Genomic DNA, 21,150 nt, shown 5'->3' with positions numbered 1-21,150 from the left:
TTTTTCGCCCTCCCAGTCTCTGTATGTGAAACTTACATTACAGAAACATCTTTCAGCTGTGGCGAGGGGGACGTTTGCCCAGGTTCGCCTGGTGCACCAGTTGCGGCCCTATTTGGACTGGGGGTCACTGCTCACAGTCACTCATGCCCTCATCACCTCAAGGTTCGACTACTGTAATGCTCTCTACATGGGGCTACCTTTGAAGAGTGTTCGGAAACTTCAGATCGTGCAGAATGCAGCTGTGAGAGCAATCATGGGCTTCCCCAAATATGCCCATGTTACTCCAACACTCCGCAGTCTGCATTGGTTGCCGATCGGTTTCCGGTCACAATTCAAAGTGTTGGTTATGACCTATAAAGCCCTTCATGGCGTCGGACCAGAATATTTCCGGGACCGCCTTCTGCTGCACGAATCCCAGCGACCAGTTAGGTCCCACAGAGTGGGCCTTCTCCGGGTCCCGTCAACTAAACAATGCCGTTTGGCGGGACCCAGGGGAAGAGCCTTCTCTGTGGCGGCCCCGGCCCTCTGGGACCAACTCGCCCCAGAGATTAGAATAGCCCCCACCCTCCTCGCCTTTCGTAAGCTCCTTAAAACCCACCTCTGCCGTCAGGCATGGGGGAACTGAGATATTCTTTTCCCCCTAGGCTTCTACAATTTATGTATGGTATGTTTGTATGTATGATTGGTTTTATAACAAGGGTTTTTAGCTATTTTTAGTATTGGATTGTCACATGTTGTTTTTATCACTGTTGATAGCCGCCCCGAGTCTACGGAGAGGGGTGGCATACAAATCCAGTAAGTAAGTAAGTAAGTAAGTAAGTAAGTAAGTAAGTAAGTAAGTAAGTAAGTAAGTAAGTAAATAAATAAATTTCCATTAAAAACCAAGTATATGGCCTTTTATGAGAATTCTTTATGGTATTCTTTATCCTCCTTGGGATGTTAATACACTCAAAATGAGGCAAAATGAAACAGAACACAGTAACTGAACATGGTTTTATATCAGCACGTCGGGGGCATTTTCATGTCAAAACTTCCTTTTAACTCCTTGGAATATAGATTAAGGAACTTTTCTGCACTTTACCAAATCTCAATTACAACATTCTATGCCTAGACCAATCAACTATTAAGCCTGGATGGAAAGACAGCAAAGTGCTACTAATAAGACTTGAAATACAGTGTAAAAAAACCAAACCGTGGTAGTAATGATGGTTTGAAGAACCACAGACCCTGAAAATGCAGTGATCACGAAGCACTTGGGTGTTCCTGACCACTTTTGCTGGACTGAGAGTTGAATTGTTAATAACGCCTCCCCTACTAAAGCTTCGATGAAAATGGCTCAATCTACAGCGGATACTGAAGACCAAGGAACCGGTAAGAGTTGAGAAATGAATTTCCCTCTCTAATAACCCTGTTTCCGCCAAAATAAGACGTCCCCTGATAATAAGCCCAATCGGACTTTTGAGTGCATGGCAATGCCAAGCGTTTATTTCGGTGTTCAAAAGAAATATAAGATAGAATCTTATTTTGGTGGGGGAACACATTAGTATAGTGATGGTGAACTATTTTTTTTCTCGGGTGCTGAAAGAGCATGGGTGTGCGCTATTGCGCAGCCATGAGTGCCCCTGGGAGAGCGAAAACAGCTTCCGCCACCCCCTGGAGGCCAAAAACGGCCTATTTCCCAACTTCTGGTGGGCCCAGTAGGCTCGTGTTTGCCTTCCCCAGCCTTCCATGGAGCCGGTACAAATGCCCTTCCCCTTGGAGGCTCTCTGGAAGCCAAAAACGCCCTCCCAGAGCCTCTGTGCAAGCAAAAAATCAGCTGGCCGGCACACACATGCATGTTGGAGCTGAGTTAGGGCAACGGCTTGCGTGCCAGCAGATATGGCTCCGCGTGCCACCCGTGGCCCCCGTGCCATAGGTTCGCCATCACTGCATTAGTCTTTTCCAACTATCAGCTTTAAGACATGTGGACTTCAACTCCCAGAATTCCCCGGCAATTTTAAAATTTGCCAAAGGTTGAGAAACACTGCTTTAAATAGGCCAGTCCTATTCTCAGTCCTTAACTAGGGAAGTGTAAAACGTCAAAAAAGATTCCCAACTTATAAGGCCCACAGGTATACCAAGACACAATTCTCTGAAAACTAAATAGTAGGAGAAGACCAAGAGACGCTTGGTGCATGGGATGTAGGGGGTGACATAAGGGACCCTTCCCCATTTTTAGATCTTTTTAAAAAATAATAAAATATTGGTATGGAATTTATGAAATATTTGCTTTTCATGATCTCTGTTCAGTGTTCTGTATGTACACTTCTCAAAAAAATAAAGGGAACACTCCAATAACACACCCTAGATCTGAATGGATGAAATATTCTCATTAAATACTTTGTTCTGTATAAAGTTGAATGTGCACAATAGCCTGCGAAATTGATTGTCAATCAGTGTTGCATCCTAAGTGGACAGTTTGATTTCACAGAAGTTTGATTTACTTGGCGTTATATTGTGTTGTTTAAGTGTTCCCTTTATTTTTTTGAGCAGTATATATATATATATATATATATATATGGCCCCTTGTCAACTAGTTGTTGATAACTTACATTACGTGACATGTAAAATGTTACTAAACCCAACGTTCTTGAATTATCGAGGAGTTAAAAATTAAAAGACTTTCAACCAATCTAAAACTATTTCCCTTTTAAAAAAAACTAGAAAAAAAGAGTTTGTTTTTATAAACTAGGGGTTTCTGCCACCGTTGTAGCAAAGCTACGTGTTGTTTTGAGGTCGAGCCAGTTTGTAAACATGGAAAGTTTTGTTGTGAAAGACTTTAGTAAAATACGTCGTATAGGAGGGCAGATTTCTTTTGATTTCTTCACAGAAACGAGGGAACGGTGAAGGTTTGAGACCACGATCGTTTTCTCCAGGACCATCCATCGCCTGGAACGGAAAGGACAAGGCTGTTTAACTATTCCGATACGGCTTTATTTTTATTTTATTGATCTGTATCCTGTTTTATTATTTTTACAACTACAATAGTACCTCTACCTAAGAACGCCTCTTCTTAAGAACCATTTTCTAGTTAAGAACCCGGAAAAATTTCCCATGAAATTTGAGAGTGGCACGAAGGCCCAGCCAGTTGTCTGCCATTCCCCCTTTAATCCTGGCCATCTCGGGCTTTTCTGGGCTGCCAGAGGAGCCTTTCAGTGGCGCTTAAGGAGGCTTTGGCAGTCCAGAGCATTTTCCTTTCTCTGGGTGCTTGGAGAGGGAATAAACCTCTGCCAGTGCCCAGAGAAAAGAAACGCTCCCTTTGCTCTGGGCAGCCAAGAGCGAACGGAGCGTTTTCCTTTCTCTGGGCGCTTGGAGAGGGAATAAACCACTTTGCTGTGGTGACTCTCTCGCTCTGCCTCCCATACACCCGGTGCGAGGTTGCCTCCCAGAGCGTCTGGGTGCGGAAAGGCAAAAGGGGGTGCTTCACCCCGAATGGATCAATGCAGCTTATGTATGGGAGGCGCGTGCTCCTCCTCGCTGCCTCAGAGTCCTTCTTCTTTTTTTTAAGCCTTAAAGTTTCAGATTTTTTAAAATTCCCCTCACCTCACCTTCTTCCTTCGGCAGCGACTGTCCTCCTTCTCTTCCTCCCACCCAAATTCTGAGCTTTTATTTCTTTCCTAATGGGTTTGCACGCATTATTTGCTTTTACATTGATTCCTATGGGAAAAATTGCTTCTACTTACAAACTTTTCTACTTAGGAACCTGGTCACGGAACGAATGAAGTTAGAGGTACCACTGTATTCTGATACTACTTTATTTTTACTTTATTGATCTGTATCCTGTTTTTATTATTTTTACGAGTAGCTCAACCCGGTTTTGAAAAAAGACTTACGTGGCCGTTGGCAATATCCAGAAGGTCACGCAACCGGCAACCCCTGCCATGCCTTCTTTCGTAACAAATGCTGTCCTCCAAGATCACAAAGTCGGTGCCGAAAGACCTGAGGATCCTGTGGACATCTTCAGCCGATCTTTTGGCATACACCTGATAAACCTGCAAATGTGTGAAAAGAATCGTGTTGAATTGCTTTATTAATTAATTAATTTCTCCCTTGCAAACAATGCCGGCTGGCGGGACCATGGGGGAGGGCCTTTTATGTGGTGGCTCCGGCACTCTGGAACTAGCTTCCCCTGGAGATTCGCACTGCCCCCCATTTTCCTGGGGGGGGGGGAGAGAGAGAGAGAGAAAGAAAGAAAGAAAGAAAGAAAGAAAGAAAGAAAGAAAGAAAGAAAGAAAGAAAGAAAGAAAGAAGTAGATTTGTGATATTTATTTGAGGGGGGAAAAGTAACTGTTATCCACCATTGCTATAAAAAGAGACAACCCAAGAATAGGTTAGCTAGAGAATTGATTAAAATAAAATCTTATGTTTTATAAAACAGCTGGGGTTTTTTTTTAACCATAAAACATTAAAAATGATTATGGGGCTTCTCTCCTTGATTAGTTTCCACCCATTGCTTCTTGTTGTACCCTCAGGTGCTTTGGAGAATAGCTTGACTCTGTCTGTCTATCTGTCTGTCTGTCTACCACGTTTCCCTGAAAATAAGACCCTGTTTTTAATTAAAACGATTTACCTGTGATTTGTTTTTTAAATAAAGGAGTAGCTGGAGAAAGTCAGATCCTCCTTACCTCCTTTGTTCTTTCTCGCAGACTTTTGTCTTCGTAATGGGGGTGATTGGTTAAAATTCTTCCCGTGCAAAGCTTAACTCCGGCTAAGAGCTGCATACTTCCTGCAATCACGGCTTTCTTTGGAGTGTTGGACCTGAACGAACATTGAGATTCACTTTAGAAGGACACAGCGCTATAACTTTCTTTTTTCTTTTGGCTACTTTTACCAGCTTACAGTCCAAGAGCAGATAACGGTGTAATATTGCATTTTTGGTTTGTCAGGCTTAGCAATCCTGGGTGATATTTCACTGTAGTACAGGGTGAAAAGTAGAAGGTATTACCATATAAGGTAAAAGGTAGAATGTGAACCTGCTAATGCTGAGTCGTTGGGTGTGAACTGCAACCTGATTGGATCAAGGCATTGTAAGATGCAAATCAACTTCACCATTCCCTTGGTGGTCGTTTGCTTTTGATGGTGGTTGTTAGTTGGATGGCTGGAGCAGTTTGAGTGTGAGTTAGATATTGAGTAGAAGTGAGATAGTGATATGAAGAAACCTGGATTGGCTTAAGTGTCTACTAAAAACCTGGACTGGTTTGGTATCTACTTGTAATCTGGATTGGTTGAATATCTACTTGTAAGTAAGCTGAATTTAGCTGATGTAAATTTCATGTATGTATGTATGTATGTATGTATGTATGTATGTATGTATGTATGGATGGATGGATGGATGGATGGATTGATGATTGGACTTCTATGCCACCCCTCTCCGAGGACAGCCCTCTCTAAGCAGTCAACATATTGCCTCCAACAATCTGGGTCCTCATTTTACTGATCTTGGAAGGATGGAAGGCTGAGTCAACCTAAAGCCAGCCAGGATCAAACTCCTAGCTGTGGGCAGAGGTAGCCTGCAGTACTGCATTCTAACCACTGGGGAAGGAAGGAAGAGGAAGGAAGGAAGGAAGGAAGGAAGAGGAAGGAAGGAAGGAAGAATGGAAGGAAGGAAAGAAGAAAGGAAGGAAGGAAGAAAGGAAGGAAGAATGGAAGGAAGGAAGGAAGGAAAGAATAATGGAAGGAAGGAAGGAAGGAAAGAAGGAAGGAAGAAAGGAAGAAAGGAAGGAAGAATGGAAGGAAGGAAGGAAAGAAGAATGGAAGGAAGGAAGGAAGGAAGAATGGAAGGAAGGAAGGAAGAATGGAAGGAAGGAAGGAAGAATGGAAGGAAGGAAGGAAGGAAGGAAGAATGGAAGGAAGGAAGGAAGAAAGGAAGGAAGGATGGAAGGAAGGAAGGAAGGAAAGAAGAATGGAAGGAAGGAGGATCCTTATATACTACTTCATAGTGCTTTACTGCCCTCTCTAAGCGGTTTTATAGAGTCAGTATCTTGCCCCCAAACATTTGGGTCTTCATTTTACCCACCTCAGAAGGATGGAAGGCTTAGATCAAGCATTCCTGACACAGGTTGCCTCCCACTCCTCAAATCTTTCACCCCGAGGCAGCCCCTCAAATGCTCAACTTGAGCCTCCCACAGCTAATGTGCTCCAAACGACCAAACGGCAGTTTCCCATTAAAGAAAGACGAAGCAATTTTTACAAATGTCCGGATAAATGATGTATAAAATGAAAGGATAATTTGTTTTTATAGGTTTCTGCCAAGCTTCATATCCAGGCTGCTCAACCCTCGTGCAATTTATTCTGCAAGAAATGTCACTAAATAATGACAAGGACTCAGAGGTCAAACTGATTTACATTATGTAATTTAAATGTCACTCCAAGCAGACCTGATGGCATTTTGAACAAATAATCTCATTTATTTTGGAAGCTCCAAGCTTCAACAAGTTAATTACTGTTAAACTAATGGGGGTAAGCAGAGTGGAGTGTAATGTAAAACGGGAATCTCTGTTTTATCTATGCTTTCCAGCATTTTAGGATTATTATAAAATAACTCATTTGCAACAGAAAGCTTCAGTGGGAAGCATAGGAATTTGGGGGAAAAGACAGAGTTTTCCCCTCCCTTGGATCTTTTCAAAAATAAAGATTCATTCCAAAATTAGAGGAAAGAAGTCAATATTTCTGTGCACGTTTGGCAGCCTTAATCGCTAGGGTTACAAATGCAGGTGACTTCAACCCTAAATTTGTTGTGTTTGGACCTGGGCCAGCCGTTGCTCCCACAGATGGGAGAGACGCGGCACAAAGTGAATGCGAAAGCCTGGCTGACAGCCAGGAAGACGTGGCAGAGAGCCAAGAGGACGAGGCCACTGGGACGCAGGATTCAGCAGACAGCCCAGGGGATTTGGCATGCAGTCCCTCAGTCTTTCCTCCCTGGGTTCTTCTGCAGATCAATATATTGATCTGCGTAGCCGAAGAGCTATGCAAAGAAGGGATCACTTTAAGGAGTATTACAAGTCATTATAGGAGCACCTGGCCTGGGTGTGGTTCCCTTAATGAGGGTTAAAGGGATAAAAGGGAACAAAGGCCAAGGCAAACTGTGGCTGTGTTATTTTGTGGTTCCTGCTTTGAAGTTTCTGTTTCGTGCCGTTGGAGTTTTCAAACCAGCTTTTTCAGACAAGTGGGAGGTGAAAACTCTGGGACTTGCTGTTTGCTCCAAAGATTCAAGAGGACTCCTGAAACGTCTTTGCTCATTCCAGGTTGTCTTTGTTTGTTTTTTCCTGTGTTTTTGTATGCGGCTGAAGTAAGCCTTGCATTGTTTTTGGACACTACAAACTGTTTTGAGTAACCCTTTTTTGTTTATTTAATACAAGTTTGCTGATTAGCAGAGCACGTGTGTGTTTAATTTCTTTTCCTTGGACTGTTACGCATTGCCTGAGCCAGTCAGGCAGAACAAAATTCTCCTAAATTTGGCATCACTTTGACATAGATTAGATGTTTCCTGATAGTGTTTGAAAGAACAAAAAATGGCTGTGTATGAAGGTTAGCCCAGGACATACCTGGAGCCAGGGTGGCGCAGTGGTTAGAGTGCAGCACTGCAGGCTACTTCAGCTAACTGCTAGGCGTAGTTCAGCAGTTCAAATCTCACCACCGGCTCCTTCGCAGGTGGGTAAAATGAGGACCCAGATAACAACAACAACAAAGTTGGAAGGGACTTTGGAGATCTTCTAGTCCAACCCCCTGCTTAGGCAGGAAACCCTACACTACTTCCGACAGATGTTTATCCAACATCTGCTTAAAACGTCCAATGTTGGGGCATTCACAACATAGAAGATTGACGGCAGAAAAAGACCTCATGGTCCATCTAGTCTGCCCTTATACTATTTCCTGTATTTTATCTTAGGATAGATATATGTTTATCCCAGGCATGTTTAAAATCAGTTACTGCTGGAAGTTTGTTCCAAGCATCTACTACTCTTTCAGTAAAATAATATTTTCTCATGTTGCCTCTGATCTTTTCCCCAACTAACCTCAGATTGTGTCCCCTTCTTCTGGAGGCAAGCTGTTCCACTGATTAACTATTCTGACCGTCAGGAAATTTCTCCTTAGTTCTAAGTTGCTTCTCTCCTTGATTAGTTTCCAACCATTGCTTCTTGTTGTATCCTCAGATGCTTTGGAGAATAGCTTGACTCTGTCTGTCTGTCTATCTACCATGTTTCTCTGAAAATAAGACCTTGTTTTATATTGTTTTGAAGCCTGAAATAAGTGTTTGGCCTAATTGCACTGAAAAGCCTGATTGAGTTTATTATCAGGGGAGGTTTTATTTTGGAGGAAACCTACTTCCGTGCCTGGAATGAAGCATTATTTGCTTTTTGATGACTTTTACATCTGCAGCAGCCAGTTTAAAACCGCTGCCTTCACTTAACGACCGTCGCAGAAAAGATTTTACAACTGTCATGAATTAAGAGCGATAATGGGCCGGCTCTGGAACTACCTGTGCCCCTGGATTACTTATAGATCTTATTAAGTCTGACTCCCAACTTCAGGTTAAGAGGCATAAATTGGTTGCCAACTGCTGTTCCGGCAAAAGTAATTAACTTCTTTGATGCATAATGTTTCTCCTCCACGCCCATAAATCCCCACATAACAAATCACAAGGGGGGGAAAAAAAGCTAATTTAAACGGTGGAGGCTAAGCAACGGTTCTGCCTTCTCCAGCCTGGAACTGGGTTGAAAAATGGGGCTCGTTGCAACTTGTCAAATCCAGTTTGTGGCTGAACCCAAAGACCCATGTATATTTTATGCTTAAATCTATATATAAAACACTGTGTATTGCACTCGGGAGAGCAGGTTCATCAAACATTTAGCATCTGTTAATACAGAAGTGGTTTTAAAGACCTCTGGCTGGCGAAGATTTGTCATGAGAATATGCCAATAAGGAAACAGAGGGATGGAGATCACTTTAGCTGGTTTTCAGGACGCCGTCAGCGATTTATATGACCTCTTTACTCGTGAATAATCACACTATTCATTATTATTGCCAGAAAGAGAGAAATTAGAATGAAGTAACATAAAAAACAAGCGTTATGCTCCTAACCCCCTGGAGATCATCTAAATCAGAGGTGTCCAAATGTGGCAACTTTAAGACCTGTGGACTTCAATTCCCAGAATTCCCCAGCCAGTGTAAAGTGCCCATCACAGAAATAATAATAATAATCCCAGCGACCAGTCAGGTCCCACAGAGTGGGCCTTCTCCGGGTCCCGTCAACTAAACAATGTCGTTTGGCGGGACCCAGGGGAAGAGCCTTCTCTGTGGCGGCCCCGGCCCTTTGGAACCAACTCCCCCCAGAGATTAGAATTGCCCCCACCCTCCTCGCCTTTCGTAAGCTACTTAAAACCCACCTCTGCTGTCAGGCCTGGGGGAACTGAGAAAGTCTTTCCCCCTAGGCCTTTACAATTTATACATGGTATGTCTGTATGTATGTTTGGTTTTTATAATAAGTTTTGTTTTTAGTTATTTTAGTATTGGATTGGATTGTTACATGCTGTTTTTATCATTGTTGTTAGCCGCCCCGAGTCTACGGAGAGGGGCGGCATTCAAATCCAATAAATAAATAAATGAATGAATGAATGATAATAATAATAATAATAATAATAATAATAATAATAATAACAACAACAACAACTGCTTAGGCAGGAAACCCTGCACTATTTCAGACAGATGGTTATTCAACAGTATTGGGGCATTCACAACTTCTGGAGGCAAGCTGTTCCACTGATCAACCGTTCTGACTGTCAGGAAATTTCTCCTTAGTTCTAAGATGCTTATCTCCTTGTTTAGTTTCCACCCATTGCTTCTTGTTCTATCTTCAGGTGCTTTGGAGAATAGGTTGATTTCCTCTTCTTTGTGGCAACCCCTGAGAAACTGGAAGACTGCTATAATGTCTCCTCTGGTCCTTCTTTTCATTAAACTAGCCATGTCCAGTTCCTGCAACCGTTCTTCGTATGTTTTAGCCTCCAGTTCCCTAATCATCTTTGTTGTTCTTCGCTGCACTTTTTCTAGAGTTTCAACATCCTTTTTGCATCGTGGTGACCAAAACTGAACGCAGGATTTCAAGTGTGGCCTTACCAAGGCCTTATAAAGTGGGGTATTAACACTTCAAGTGATCTTGATTCTATCCCTCTGTTAATGCAGCCTAGAACTGTGTTGGCTTTTTCAGTCCTTAACTGAACACTGCTGCCACTGTTTCCTACAGGGTGTTCTTATTTATTTGTACCCAACCTTTAATATTTTTATAAAGAGATTAAGACCCCAAACATATCTAATGTAAAAAGGATGTTGAGACTCTAGAAAGAGTACGGAGAAGAGCAACAAACGTTTTTTTTCCAGCCCTAAAACTTTGCAGACTTTTAAAAATTGCTACTCCCTCCGACAAAGGGTTTTTTCAGTCCTAACAAGGTACCAATAATCTTCCTGGCTTGCAGGATTTTTCCATCCCTACTCCCTACAAAGAAGCTAATTTATAAAGGTGAACTATATCAACTATGACATAAAATTACTTAAAATTAAGAATCTTTATCAAGATGATAAAATTGCAATATGCCAAATGATAAGATGGTAAACATTTATACGATACGTTATGGACTACTGCACAAAATATAGTAAGATATCAGCAAGAATAAGATAGTGAAGAGCCGGGGTGGTGCAGCAGGTAGAGTGCTCTACTGCAGGCCACTGAAGCTGACTGTAGATCTGAAGGTCAGCGGTTCAAATCTCATCACTGGCTCAAGGTTGACTCAGCCTTCCATCCTTCCGAGGTGGGTAAAATGAGGACCTGGATTGTGGGGGCAATAGCCTAGCTCGGTTAAAAAGTGCTATTGCTAACTTGTTGTAAGCCGCCCTGAGTCTAAGGAGAAGGGCGGCATAAAAATTGAATGAATGAATGAATGAATAAATAAATAAATAAAGGATATCTCTCTTGTAACTGTTTCTAAGTTTCCTTTCTTTTGAAATGATTCTATATGTATCTCTGTAACGATACAGTATACTTTTGTATTTCTTTTCTAAATAAAAAATTTAAAAAGTTTTTTTCTAGCTCTTTGCTGGCTTGTTTCATTGCTACTCCCTCCGAAATTTTTTTTCCAGCCCTAACAAGGTGCTAACAATCTTCCCAACATGCAGGATTTTTTCATCCCTACTCCCTCTAAAGAAGTTTTTTTTTCAGGCTAAGTCTTTGCAAGCTTGTTTTCATAGCTACTCCCTCCAAGAAGATTTTTTCCAGCCCTAACCAGGGGCTAAAATAATGTGATGAAGCTGACCAGAATAAGGATACTAGCCAGATAAATATTTTTCTCCCTATTTTCCTCCCCCAAAACTAAGGTGCGTCTTATACTCCGAAAAATACGATATGTAACTGATAGAATTGGAAGCCGCGATCACAAATTGCATTGACTCGCCCTATCTAGCAGGTGATTTAAACAGAGTAAAGTTCCTCTTACTTAATCCAGTTCATTAACTCCACCGTGTCCGGGTCGTAGAATTCTCTCAGCTCTGACAACTCTGCCATTATTGCAGGCAGGAACTAAGAAGAAAACAAACACAACAAATTAAATCTCGACAGACGCCCAAAGAAGCCCAAATCTTCAGCATGGAATAAAAAACATTGCTTATAAAAGCCCGAGCAGCAAAGTTGAGGTTTCTGATCTTTGAGGCACTGTTTTATTTGGCTTCCATCTGCAATGGTGGACTCTTGTTTTAAAACATATACAGTAGTACCTCGTGATACGAACCCCTCGTCATACGAACTTTTCGAGATACGAACCCGGGGTTGGAAAATTTTTGCCTCTTCTTACGAACTTTTTTCGCCTTACGAACCCACCGCCCGAACGCTGAACCCGGAAGTTCGGCAAAAGTTCAGGTTTGGCGTTCGGGAGGCTGCTGAGAAGCCCTGCCGCCCGGCTGTCACCTTGCCAGAAGAGCCGCAGAGTTGTCGGCCGGTCGGGAGGCTTTGGGCGGAGCTTTGACGTCACGGAGACGTCCTTCCTGGAGTCCCCATTTCGGCCGGCCAGGAAGGACGTCTTTGTGACGTCAAAGCTTCGCCCATGGAATTCCCTATTGGGATTCCCCACCTCCGTTTGAGCCTCCCGACCGGCAGCTCCGCGACTTCTGGCAAGGTGACAGCCGGGGAGTGGGGCTTCTCGGTGGCCTCCCGAACCCGAACGTTTGCCGAACTTCTGGGTTTGGCATTCGGGAGAATGCTGAGAATCGCCCAGCTGTTTCAAAAGGTGACAGCTGGGCAGTGGCGCCCGGCGGCGTGCCGTTTTTGCGATTTTTTTTTTGTGCTTGCATGCATTAATTGATTTTACATTGTTTCCTATGGGAAACATTGTTTCATCTTACGAACTTTTCACCTTAGGAACCTCCTCCGGGAACCAATTAAGTTAGTAAGACAAGGTATTAACAGCCTAGCTCTGTTAAAAAAGTGCTATTGCTAACATGTTTTAAGCCGCCCTGAGTCTAAGGAGAAGGGCGGCATAAAAATCGAATAAATAAATAAATTAATAAATAAATTTATTTATTTATTATTTATTTATTACTTAGATTTGTATGCCGCCCCTCTCCGAAGACTCGGGGCAGCTCACAACACGTGGAAACAAATCATAAATAATCTAACAAATTTAAAATTAAAAGATTTAAAAGACCCCATATACTAACAGACATACACACAAGCATACCATATATAAATTAAACATGCCCAGGGGAAGATGTTTCAGTTCCCCCATGCCTGACGGCAAAGGTGGGTTTTAAGGAGTTTACGGAAGGCAGGAAGAGTGGGGGCAGTTCTAATCTCCGGGGGGAGTTGGTTCCAGAGGGCCGGGGCCGCCACAGAGAAGGCTCTTCCCCTGGGGCCCGCCAACCGACATTGTTTAGTTGACGGGACCCGGAGAAGGCCCACTCTGTGGGACCTGATCGGTCGCTGGAATTCGTGCGGCAGGAGGCGGTCTCGGAGATATTCTGGTCCAATGCCATGAAGGGCTTTAAAGGTCATAACCAACACTTTGAATTGTGACCGGAAACTGATCGGCAACCAATGCAGACTGCGGAGTGATGGTGAAACATGGGCATACCTAGGTAAGCCCATGACTGCTCTCGCAGCTGCATTCTGCACGGTCTGAAGTTTCCGAACACTTTTCAAAGGTAGCCCCATGTAGAGAGCATTACAGTAGTCGAACCTCGAGGTGATGAGGGCATAAATTACTGTATAAGGAAAAATATGGACTGGGATAAAATCAATTTTTTTATTCTGAGAAAGGGACCCCCCCCCCCCCAAATTTAAAAAGATTAAAAAGGTCTTACCTTATAACAAAGATAGAGTAATACAAGGATTGGTGTTATATATCTAATCACAGATACCTATAGGGAAAAAGGAAGAACGTTATGTATTGAAAGGAAAAAGCAACACCCTATTTAGATCAAAGTCATAAGAAATTTGTCACACAAACTGTGCATACTTTGCAGTCACAGAATGACTTTCTAGAACAGTGTCTCTATTAAGAATATTAAGCCCAGACTGTGCATTAAGTTTCTATGAATTTTACTGAATTTTATTGTGCTATACAGTGATCCCTCTATTATCGCGAGGGTTCCGTTCCAAGACCCCTCGCGAGAATCGATTTTTCGCGATGTAGGGTTGCGGAAGTAAAAACACCATCTGCGCATGCGCGCCCTTTTTTCTATGGCCGCGCATGCGTAGATGGTGGAGTTTGCGTTCCCCGCCGCCCACGCAAAGGGGAAACCCCGATTCGTCTCCTCACTGCTGCTGCGCTACCGAGCAGATCAGCTGCTGGGCGGCCAAAGGAACCTTCCCTGGGTCTTCCCCCTCTTGCTGGCGGGCGAGCGGCGGGCATCAGCGAGGAGCCGGGGTTTCCCCTTTGTGTGGGCGGCCGGGAAGACCCAGGTTGGGGGTTCGGGGGGGGTGCTGGGAAGCCCCCCAGGCCGGCTGCGACCTTTTAAAACAGCCGCGCCGCTTCCCAGCTGAGTCCTGAAGCCAAACACGGAAGTTCGCCTTTGGCGTTTGGCTTCAGGACTCAGCTGGGAAGCGGCGCGGCTGTTTTAAAAGGTCGCAGCCGGCCTGGGGGGCTTCCCAGCACCCCCCCGAACCCGGGTTGGGGGTTCGGGGGGGTGCTGGGAAGCCCCCCAGGCCGGCTGCGACCTTTTAAAACAGCCGCGCCGCTTCCTAGCTGACTCCCGAAGCCAAACCCGGAAGTGGTTTTTTAAAAAATTAGTATTTTTTTTAAAATCGCGATATAGCGTTTCGCGAAGATCGAGATCGCGAAACTCGAGGGATCACTGTATATGAGCAATTATGCACAGTTGGCATTTTGCAAGAAAATCTTTACACTGTTTATGCTTTTCATAGCTTCTACAACATCACCATCTAGTGGACTTAAATAGCATTCATTTTCAAAAGTAATATGCTTCCAAATGCATTCTAAACATATTCTAAATGCTAGGAATGTGTCAATGTTTTATTAGGACATTTTGAACTTTAAGCACTGTCAAACATGCTACTTTCAATGCAAATGACTATTTGAATCGGAAAACTGACATTTTGAACAGTGTTGGAAGCTTTTAAAATACGTTAAAATAGGAGAGCTGAAATTTTGCATGGGAAACAGTATATTTTGAATTTTGAGCTGAAAAGCGTTAGATATAGAAGATTATGCAACCCCTCCCAAATACCTAATTAAATTGTACTCAATCTGGGCTCAACCACCATGTCGCAAATCTGTTTAGGTCATGAAAACTGAACCAGAATTTTATTCATTATTTAAATAGGTTCTATCATATCTCAAGACTTAAAATGGACACTTAACATCAAAAACATCATCTAAAAAGCACAACAAATAATGTTCATTCGGCGCCAACTCAGAAAGCTCAAACTGCCCAAGGAGCTGCTGATACGGTTCTACAGAGGAATCATTGAGTCTGTCATCTGCACCTCTATAACTGTCTGGTTTGGTTCAAGATGGACACAGACTTCAGAGGAGAATCAGAACTGCAGAAAAAACAATTGCTGCCAACCTGCCTTCCATTGAGGACCTGTATACTGCACGAGTCAAAAAAGAGGGCAGGGAAAATAACTACAGACCCCTCAAATCCTGGACATAAATTGTTTCAACATCTACCTTCAAAACGATGCTATAGGACTCTGCACCCCAGAACAACAAGACACAAGAACAGCTTTTTCCCAAATACCATCACTCTACTTGACAACTAATTCCCACAACACTGTCCAATAATTTACTGTATTCTTGTCATCCTTACTAGTACTTATCTCTACCCATTTATGGATATATCCATGTTGCTTGTATCTTTACAACTTATATTATTTTTATTGTTTCCTAATATGATTTGATTGCTTATTATAGTATTTATTTTATTATTTATTTTATTTATTCAATTTATATGCCGCCTTTCTCCTTAGACTCAGGGGGGCTTACAACATGTTAGCAATAGCACTTTTTAACAAAGCCAGCATATTGCCCCCACAATCCGGGTCCTCATTTTACCCATCTCGGAAGGATGGAAGGCTGAGTTAATCTTGAGCCGGTGATGAGATTTGAACCGCTGACCTTCAGATCTACAGTCAGCTTCAGTGGCCTGCAGTACAGCACTCTACCTGCTGCGCCACCCCGGCTCTAGTATCCTATGACTATCACTAAGTGTTGTATCTTATGATTCTTGCCAAATATATTTTATTTTTTCTTATGTACACTGAGAGCATATGCACCAAAGACAAATTCCTTGTGTGTCCAATCACACTTGGCCAATAAAGAATTCTATTCTATATTCCATATTCCATATTCTATTCCATTCCATTTCACAATGTAATGATTGAAATTCCTGCAGGGAAGAAGGTAATTTGAATTTATGTTCTTAATCACTTATTAATTTTTGCTGTTGTCTTTTAATGTTTGATTCTTGATTGAATGCCACCCAGTGTTCCATCTTTGTAAGCTGGGCTTCCATCCAGGTAGTTCTCAACTTCCAATTGCAATCAACTGGGAAAGGTATATGGTGGACCACATTCAATTCGAGATTATGCATAAAAGGATGAATTCCATTAATGAACTGATTTGCAACAGCTAATGGGGCGATGGGACAAGGTAAGACGATATATGGCGAGTAGGATCCGAGATCAAGCTATAAGAAACAAGTTGGAATCACTCTATAATGTGCAAAGAAATATTTCACTCTTGGGTTTAAACGATTTATACAAGAAATACCCCCAACTGGTGGTGGGGTATGATTGATTGTCTGGTGGTGGGATCACTGAGCACATGTTATATGTGTGTTTTATATTATAAAAATCAATAAAAATATTAATAATAATAGTTAAAAATATTAATATTAATTATTATAATAATTATTATAATAATTAAAATAATAATTAATAATAAAAATAATAATTATGAATAATAATAATTAAAAATATTAATAATAATAAAAAAACCTTCCAATTGCAATTGAAGCCAAAATTTTTGGTCACAAGTTGTTATAGTTGTAAGTTGAGTTATACACGACCGGACTCAATTTTATGACACTTTTTACAATGTCCTTAAGTGAGTCACTGCAGTTAAGTGAATGATGGAGTCAGAAGTCTGAATCCATCTTATCAAAAAGTGACTTTTTTTTTTTGCTTGAAAATGGGATGGGGGACATTGAAAAATGTGATTACATGACTATGGGACGCTGCAAACAGTCATAAATGCAAGCCTGTTGCTAAGTAACCAAATTATGGTCATGTGACCACAGGTGATACAACAGTCATAACTTTGGCAGGGAGTTGCAAGTCACTTTTTTCAAGTCGGTCAAAACGTCAACTGGTTGTTAAGCAAACGGTTTTAAGTCCAGGACCAGGACTATTTATTTATTTTATTTTATTTATTGGATTTGTACGCCGCCCCTCTCCGTAGACTCGGGGCGGCTAACAACAGTGGTAAAAACAACATGCGACAATCCAGTAATAAAACAGCTAAAAACCCTTATTATAAAACCAATCATACCTACAAACATACCATGCATAAATTGTAGCAGCCTAGAGGGAAAGAATATCTCAGTTCCCCCATGCCTGATGGCAGAGGTGGGTTTTAAGGAGCTTACGAAAGACAAGGAGGGTGGGGGCTATTCTAATCTCTGGGGGGAGTTGGTTCCAGAGGGCAGGGGCCGCCACAGAGAAGGCTCTTCCCCTGGGTCCCGCCAAACGACACTGTTTAGTTGACAGGACCCTGAGAAGGCCCACTCTGTGGGACCTAACTGGTCGCTGGTATTCGTGCGGCAGAAGGCGGTCCAGGAGATAATCAGGTCCGGTGCCATGAAGGGCTTTATAGGTCATAACCAACACTTTGAATTGTGACCAGAAACTGATCGGCAACCAATGCAGACTGTGGAGTGTTGGTGTAACATGGGCATACTTAGGGAAGCCCATGATTGCTCTCGCAGCTGCATTCTGCACGATCTGAAGTTTCCGAACACTTTTCAAATTTGTATAATTTTGTTACATAGCTGAATCAATAAAAGGCCTCTCACCCGTTTGGGTGTGTGAAGATGAACACATTTCAGAACCAGTCCCCAGATGTCACTACTGCACAGTCCAGATGCTGCAAACATACATACATGGGAAGTCCAGAGATATTTCATCCTGCAAGATTCAGGAAAGGGAAAATTAAAGGGGAAAGAAAAACACCATAGCTACTATCTGTTCACCCCCTGAAAGTGAAACATAGCTCCTATATTTTTTTAATTAAATATTTTTAAATATAAATTTATCACAGTATAAAATGCAAAAGAAAGTGAAAATAGTGGGAAAACGGGAAAGGAAAAAAGGAAAAGAAAGAGAAATACAGTGATCCCCCGAGTTTCGCGCTCTCGATCATTGCTAATCGCTATATCGCGATTTTTCCACCCGGAAGTAAAAACACCATCTGCGCATGCGCGCCCCTTTTATCTATGGCCACGCATGCGTAGATGGTGGAGTTTGCGTTCCCCGGGCAGATCAGCTGCTGGGCGGCTTCCCTGGGTCTTCCCCCTCTTGCTGGCGGGTGGGCGAGCGGCGGGCATCAGCGAGGAGCCGGGGTTTCCCCTTTGCGTGGGCGGCCAGTAAGACCCCAGCGCCACTTCCCAGCTGAGTCCCGAAGCCAAACGCGGAAGTTCGCCTTTGCCGTCTGGCTTCAGGACTCAGCTGCTGCAAGCGAGCAGCTGGGCGGGCGGGTGAACGGGCAAGCGGCAAGCGATCTTGGGGTTTCCATCTTCGGCTCCTCGCTGCTGCCGTGCTGCCGCGCTGCGGAGCAGATCAGCTGTTGGGCGGCCGAAGGGGTCTTCCCCGCCGCCCACACGCAAACTCCACCATCTGCGCATGTGCGGCCATGGAAAACAGGACGCGCATGCGCAGATGGTGTTTTTACTTCCGTGCCGCTACATCGCGAGTTTACGATTATCGCGCGGGGTCTTGGAACGGAACCCTCGCGATAATCGGGGGACCACTGTATAGGGGAAAGGGGAAAAAAAAGAAAAGAAAAACATTAACTTCCAATTCTTTTTAATGCAGTAGACTACCGTAACAACAAGGAGAAAATAAAGATAATAAATAAAGTGCATGGATGAGATTGGAAATATCTCCTGAACATTCTCAGAAGAAATACACATCCTTGTCAGGGTCAAATCAGAATTGAAGGCATTTGTGTCTACAGCTGTCAGGGGCTGGTCTGATGCTAGTTAGCTAACTAACTAACTAACTTCTTTACAAAAATGTAGTCTCTTTATGTAAATGTAAATGTAGCCTCTTTATGTTGAACCATGTAGTGAAGGGCTACAAATTTTTTACTACCACACTGTGGGTGTGGCTTATTTTGTGGGAGTGGCTTGCTGGTCATGTGACTTAAAGGTCACGTGACGGGCTTAAAGGAGGCCAACATGACGTCACTCACGTCCAGGGTTTGGGTTAGGGTGCCTGGCCTCTCCTTACCTCAAAGAGATACAATTTCCCTATCTATTAGAAACATAGAAACGTAGAAGACTGACGGCAGAAAAAGACCTCCTGGTCCATCTAGTCTGCCCTTAGACTATTTCCTGTATTTTATCTTACAATGGATATATTTTTATCCCAGGCATGTTTAAATTCAGTTACTGTGGATTTACCAACCACCTCTGCTGGAAGTTTGTTCCAAGGATCTACTACTCTTTCAGTAAAATAATATTTTCTCATGTTGCTTTTGATCTTTCCCCCAAGTAACTTCAGATTGTGTCCCCTTGTTCTTGTGTTCTCCGGGTGAGGTCTCCAGAACTGAACACAGTATTCCAAGTGTGGTCTCACCAGCGTTCTATATAAGGGGATCACAATCTCAATTTACTATAAACAAACATCCAAAATATACTATTTAACTCTATGTATATATGCCATATGTGTACATACATATTATACACAGGCATACAAAAATATACATTATCTACTATATAAACTGTATATGTATATACAGTATATATGTGTACAGTATATGTACGCACAGCTCTTCTAAAATTATAAACATTCAACCTCATTTACTGTGATAGGAAAAGCATACCCAGAGCTCAGAAGGGGGGGGGGGGGGAAATTCAACATTTTTCTACCAGTTCTGCGTACTTGACCATACCCGTAGGTGCCCATCACTGGAGCAGATCCTGTTCCATAGCACTAGGGATTTGAACTGCCGAATTGCCGACCTTTCTGAGCGACAAGATCAGCGCCTTAACCACTGAGCCATCGCATCCCCCCACGATAGATACAATTAGATAAAACGTACCTCATGGTGCTTAAGGCCAGGAGTCCGAATGAAATGGTGTGGACCAAGTGGTAAGCTATGGCAGGTTTGAACACGGTGGTGGACTTGGGTTGTTTTTCCATGGATTTCGTACTTGCACGGCCACTGAACAAATGAAAGAGGAGGAAAGTTGCCATTAATCCATTTATTCTCAAGGAGATGGCTTTAAAGTTCTTTTTAAAAAGGACATTTGTAGGCAGCTCAAAGCATCCTCTTGCTTATTGACTCTTTGTTGAGACCATAGAGCATTTTAATGCAACTGTAACGGAATCTATGGCTTGAATATGCTAATAGATATACAGTGGTACCTCGGTACTCGAACGCTTCCTTTCTCGTACATTTCGGATAACGAACAAAATTTTCGGCAAAAATTTGCTTCGGTATCTGAACAAAAATTCGGATACCGAACAGCCAGAGAAAATTTTGTTCATTATCCGAAATGAGGGGACGGGGTGAGTCGGAATTCAACACACCCATTCTGGCCGCCCACTAAACAGCCTCCCAGGCGTGCTCCAAGCTGTAGGGAGTGGGGTGGCGGCTGCAATACTGGCAGTATCGGGGGAGCTCCTTTCCTCAGTGGTTCGTCTTCCCTTTAAGCAGTTACACCAACTTTCTCTTTCCCGAGAGTAGCGACGGCAGCAGAGGCTTTCCTTAGAGCAGCAGCAGCGCCGGGAACGTGAGATCAGAAATGGAAGCCTTTGCCCTTGACTCGTGCGCTGCCCCCATTGATAAAGTGACTCCTTGGCTCTCCTCCTCCCCCCCCCCCCATCCTCAAGAAAGGCGAGGATTAGAATCCAGCCCTTTCGTCTCCCTCCGACCCCACTCGCAGCCTCGGCGTTTCTCCCCCCTCCTACTCCGCCCCCAAACGAGGGGGCGTGAGGCGTTTTATTGGCTGCCGCTATTAGCGCGCCGTCGAACAAAAGCAGCTCCTTTTAATCCCCGAGTCTTTAGTGATTTCTTCTCCCGTCGCCCCCCGGTTCCCTCCCCCGCCTCTTTTTTTCCCTTCGTTCCTCGCCTTTCCGAAGGCCTTCCTTTCCCCTCCGGGCTCCCCTCGGCCGGCCACCGGGAGGAAAGAGTGTGAACGCCCCGCTCCGCAGCTCTGCTCAAGCTTGCAGCAGCAGCGCCGGGAACGTGAGATGAGAAAGGGAAGCCTCTGACGTTCCCGGCGTTGCTGCTGCTCTAAGGAAAGCCTCTGCTGCCGTCGCTACTCTCGGGAAAGAGAAAGTTGGTGTAACTGCTTAAAGGAAAGGAGCCTCCCCGAAACTGA

General features: G+C 43.4%; 1 protein-coding gene across 2 annotated transcripts in view; it reads right to left on the bottom strand.

Moving 5' to 3' along the window:
- Positions 1-882: 882 nt before the first annotated feature.
- DPY19L3 (dpy-19 like C-mannosyltransferase 3) overlaps positions 883-21,150 on the bottom strand; it is a 47,768-nt gene continuing 27,500 nt past the window's right edge. For both annotated transcript variants that reach the window (XM_070760291.1, XM_070760292.1), the window contains exons 13-19: positions 19,866-19,988; positions 17,617-17,728; positions 13,381-13,437; positions 11,523-11,605; positions 4,665-4,797; positions 3,873-4,031; positions 883-2,928 (exon numbers count right to left, since the gene is read on the bottom strand). In XM_070760291.1, coding sequence (XP_070616392.1) covers positions 2,758-2,928; positions 3,873-4,031; positions 4,665-4,797; positions 11,523-11,605; positions 13,381-13,437; positions 17,617-17,728; positions 19,866-19,988 — 838 coding nt within the window. In that variant the 3' untranslated portion in view covers positions 883-2,757. The remainder of the gene's footprint in view (positions 2,929-3,872; positions 4,032-4,664; positions 4,798-11,522; positions 11,606-13,380; positions 13,438-17,616; positions 17,729-19,865; positions 19,989-21,150) is intronic.

This window comes from Erythrolamprus reginae, chromosome 9 (assembly GCF_031021105.1).
Source record: "Erythrolamprus reginae isolate rEryReg1 chromosome 9, rEryReg1.hap1, whole genome shotgun sequence".
NCBI classification, from domain to species: domain Eukaryota; kingdom Metazoa; phylum Chordata; class Lepidosauria; order Squamata; family Dipsadidae; genus Erythrolamprus; species Erythrolamprus reginae.
The sequence above is the reverse complement of the archived record's forward strand: the minus strand, read 5'-3'. Positions and strand labels throughout refer to the sequence as shown.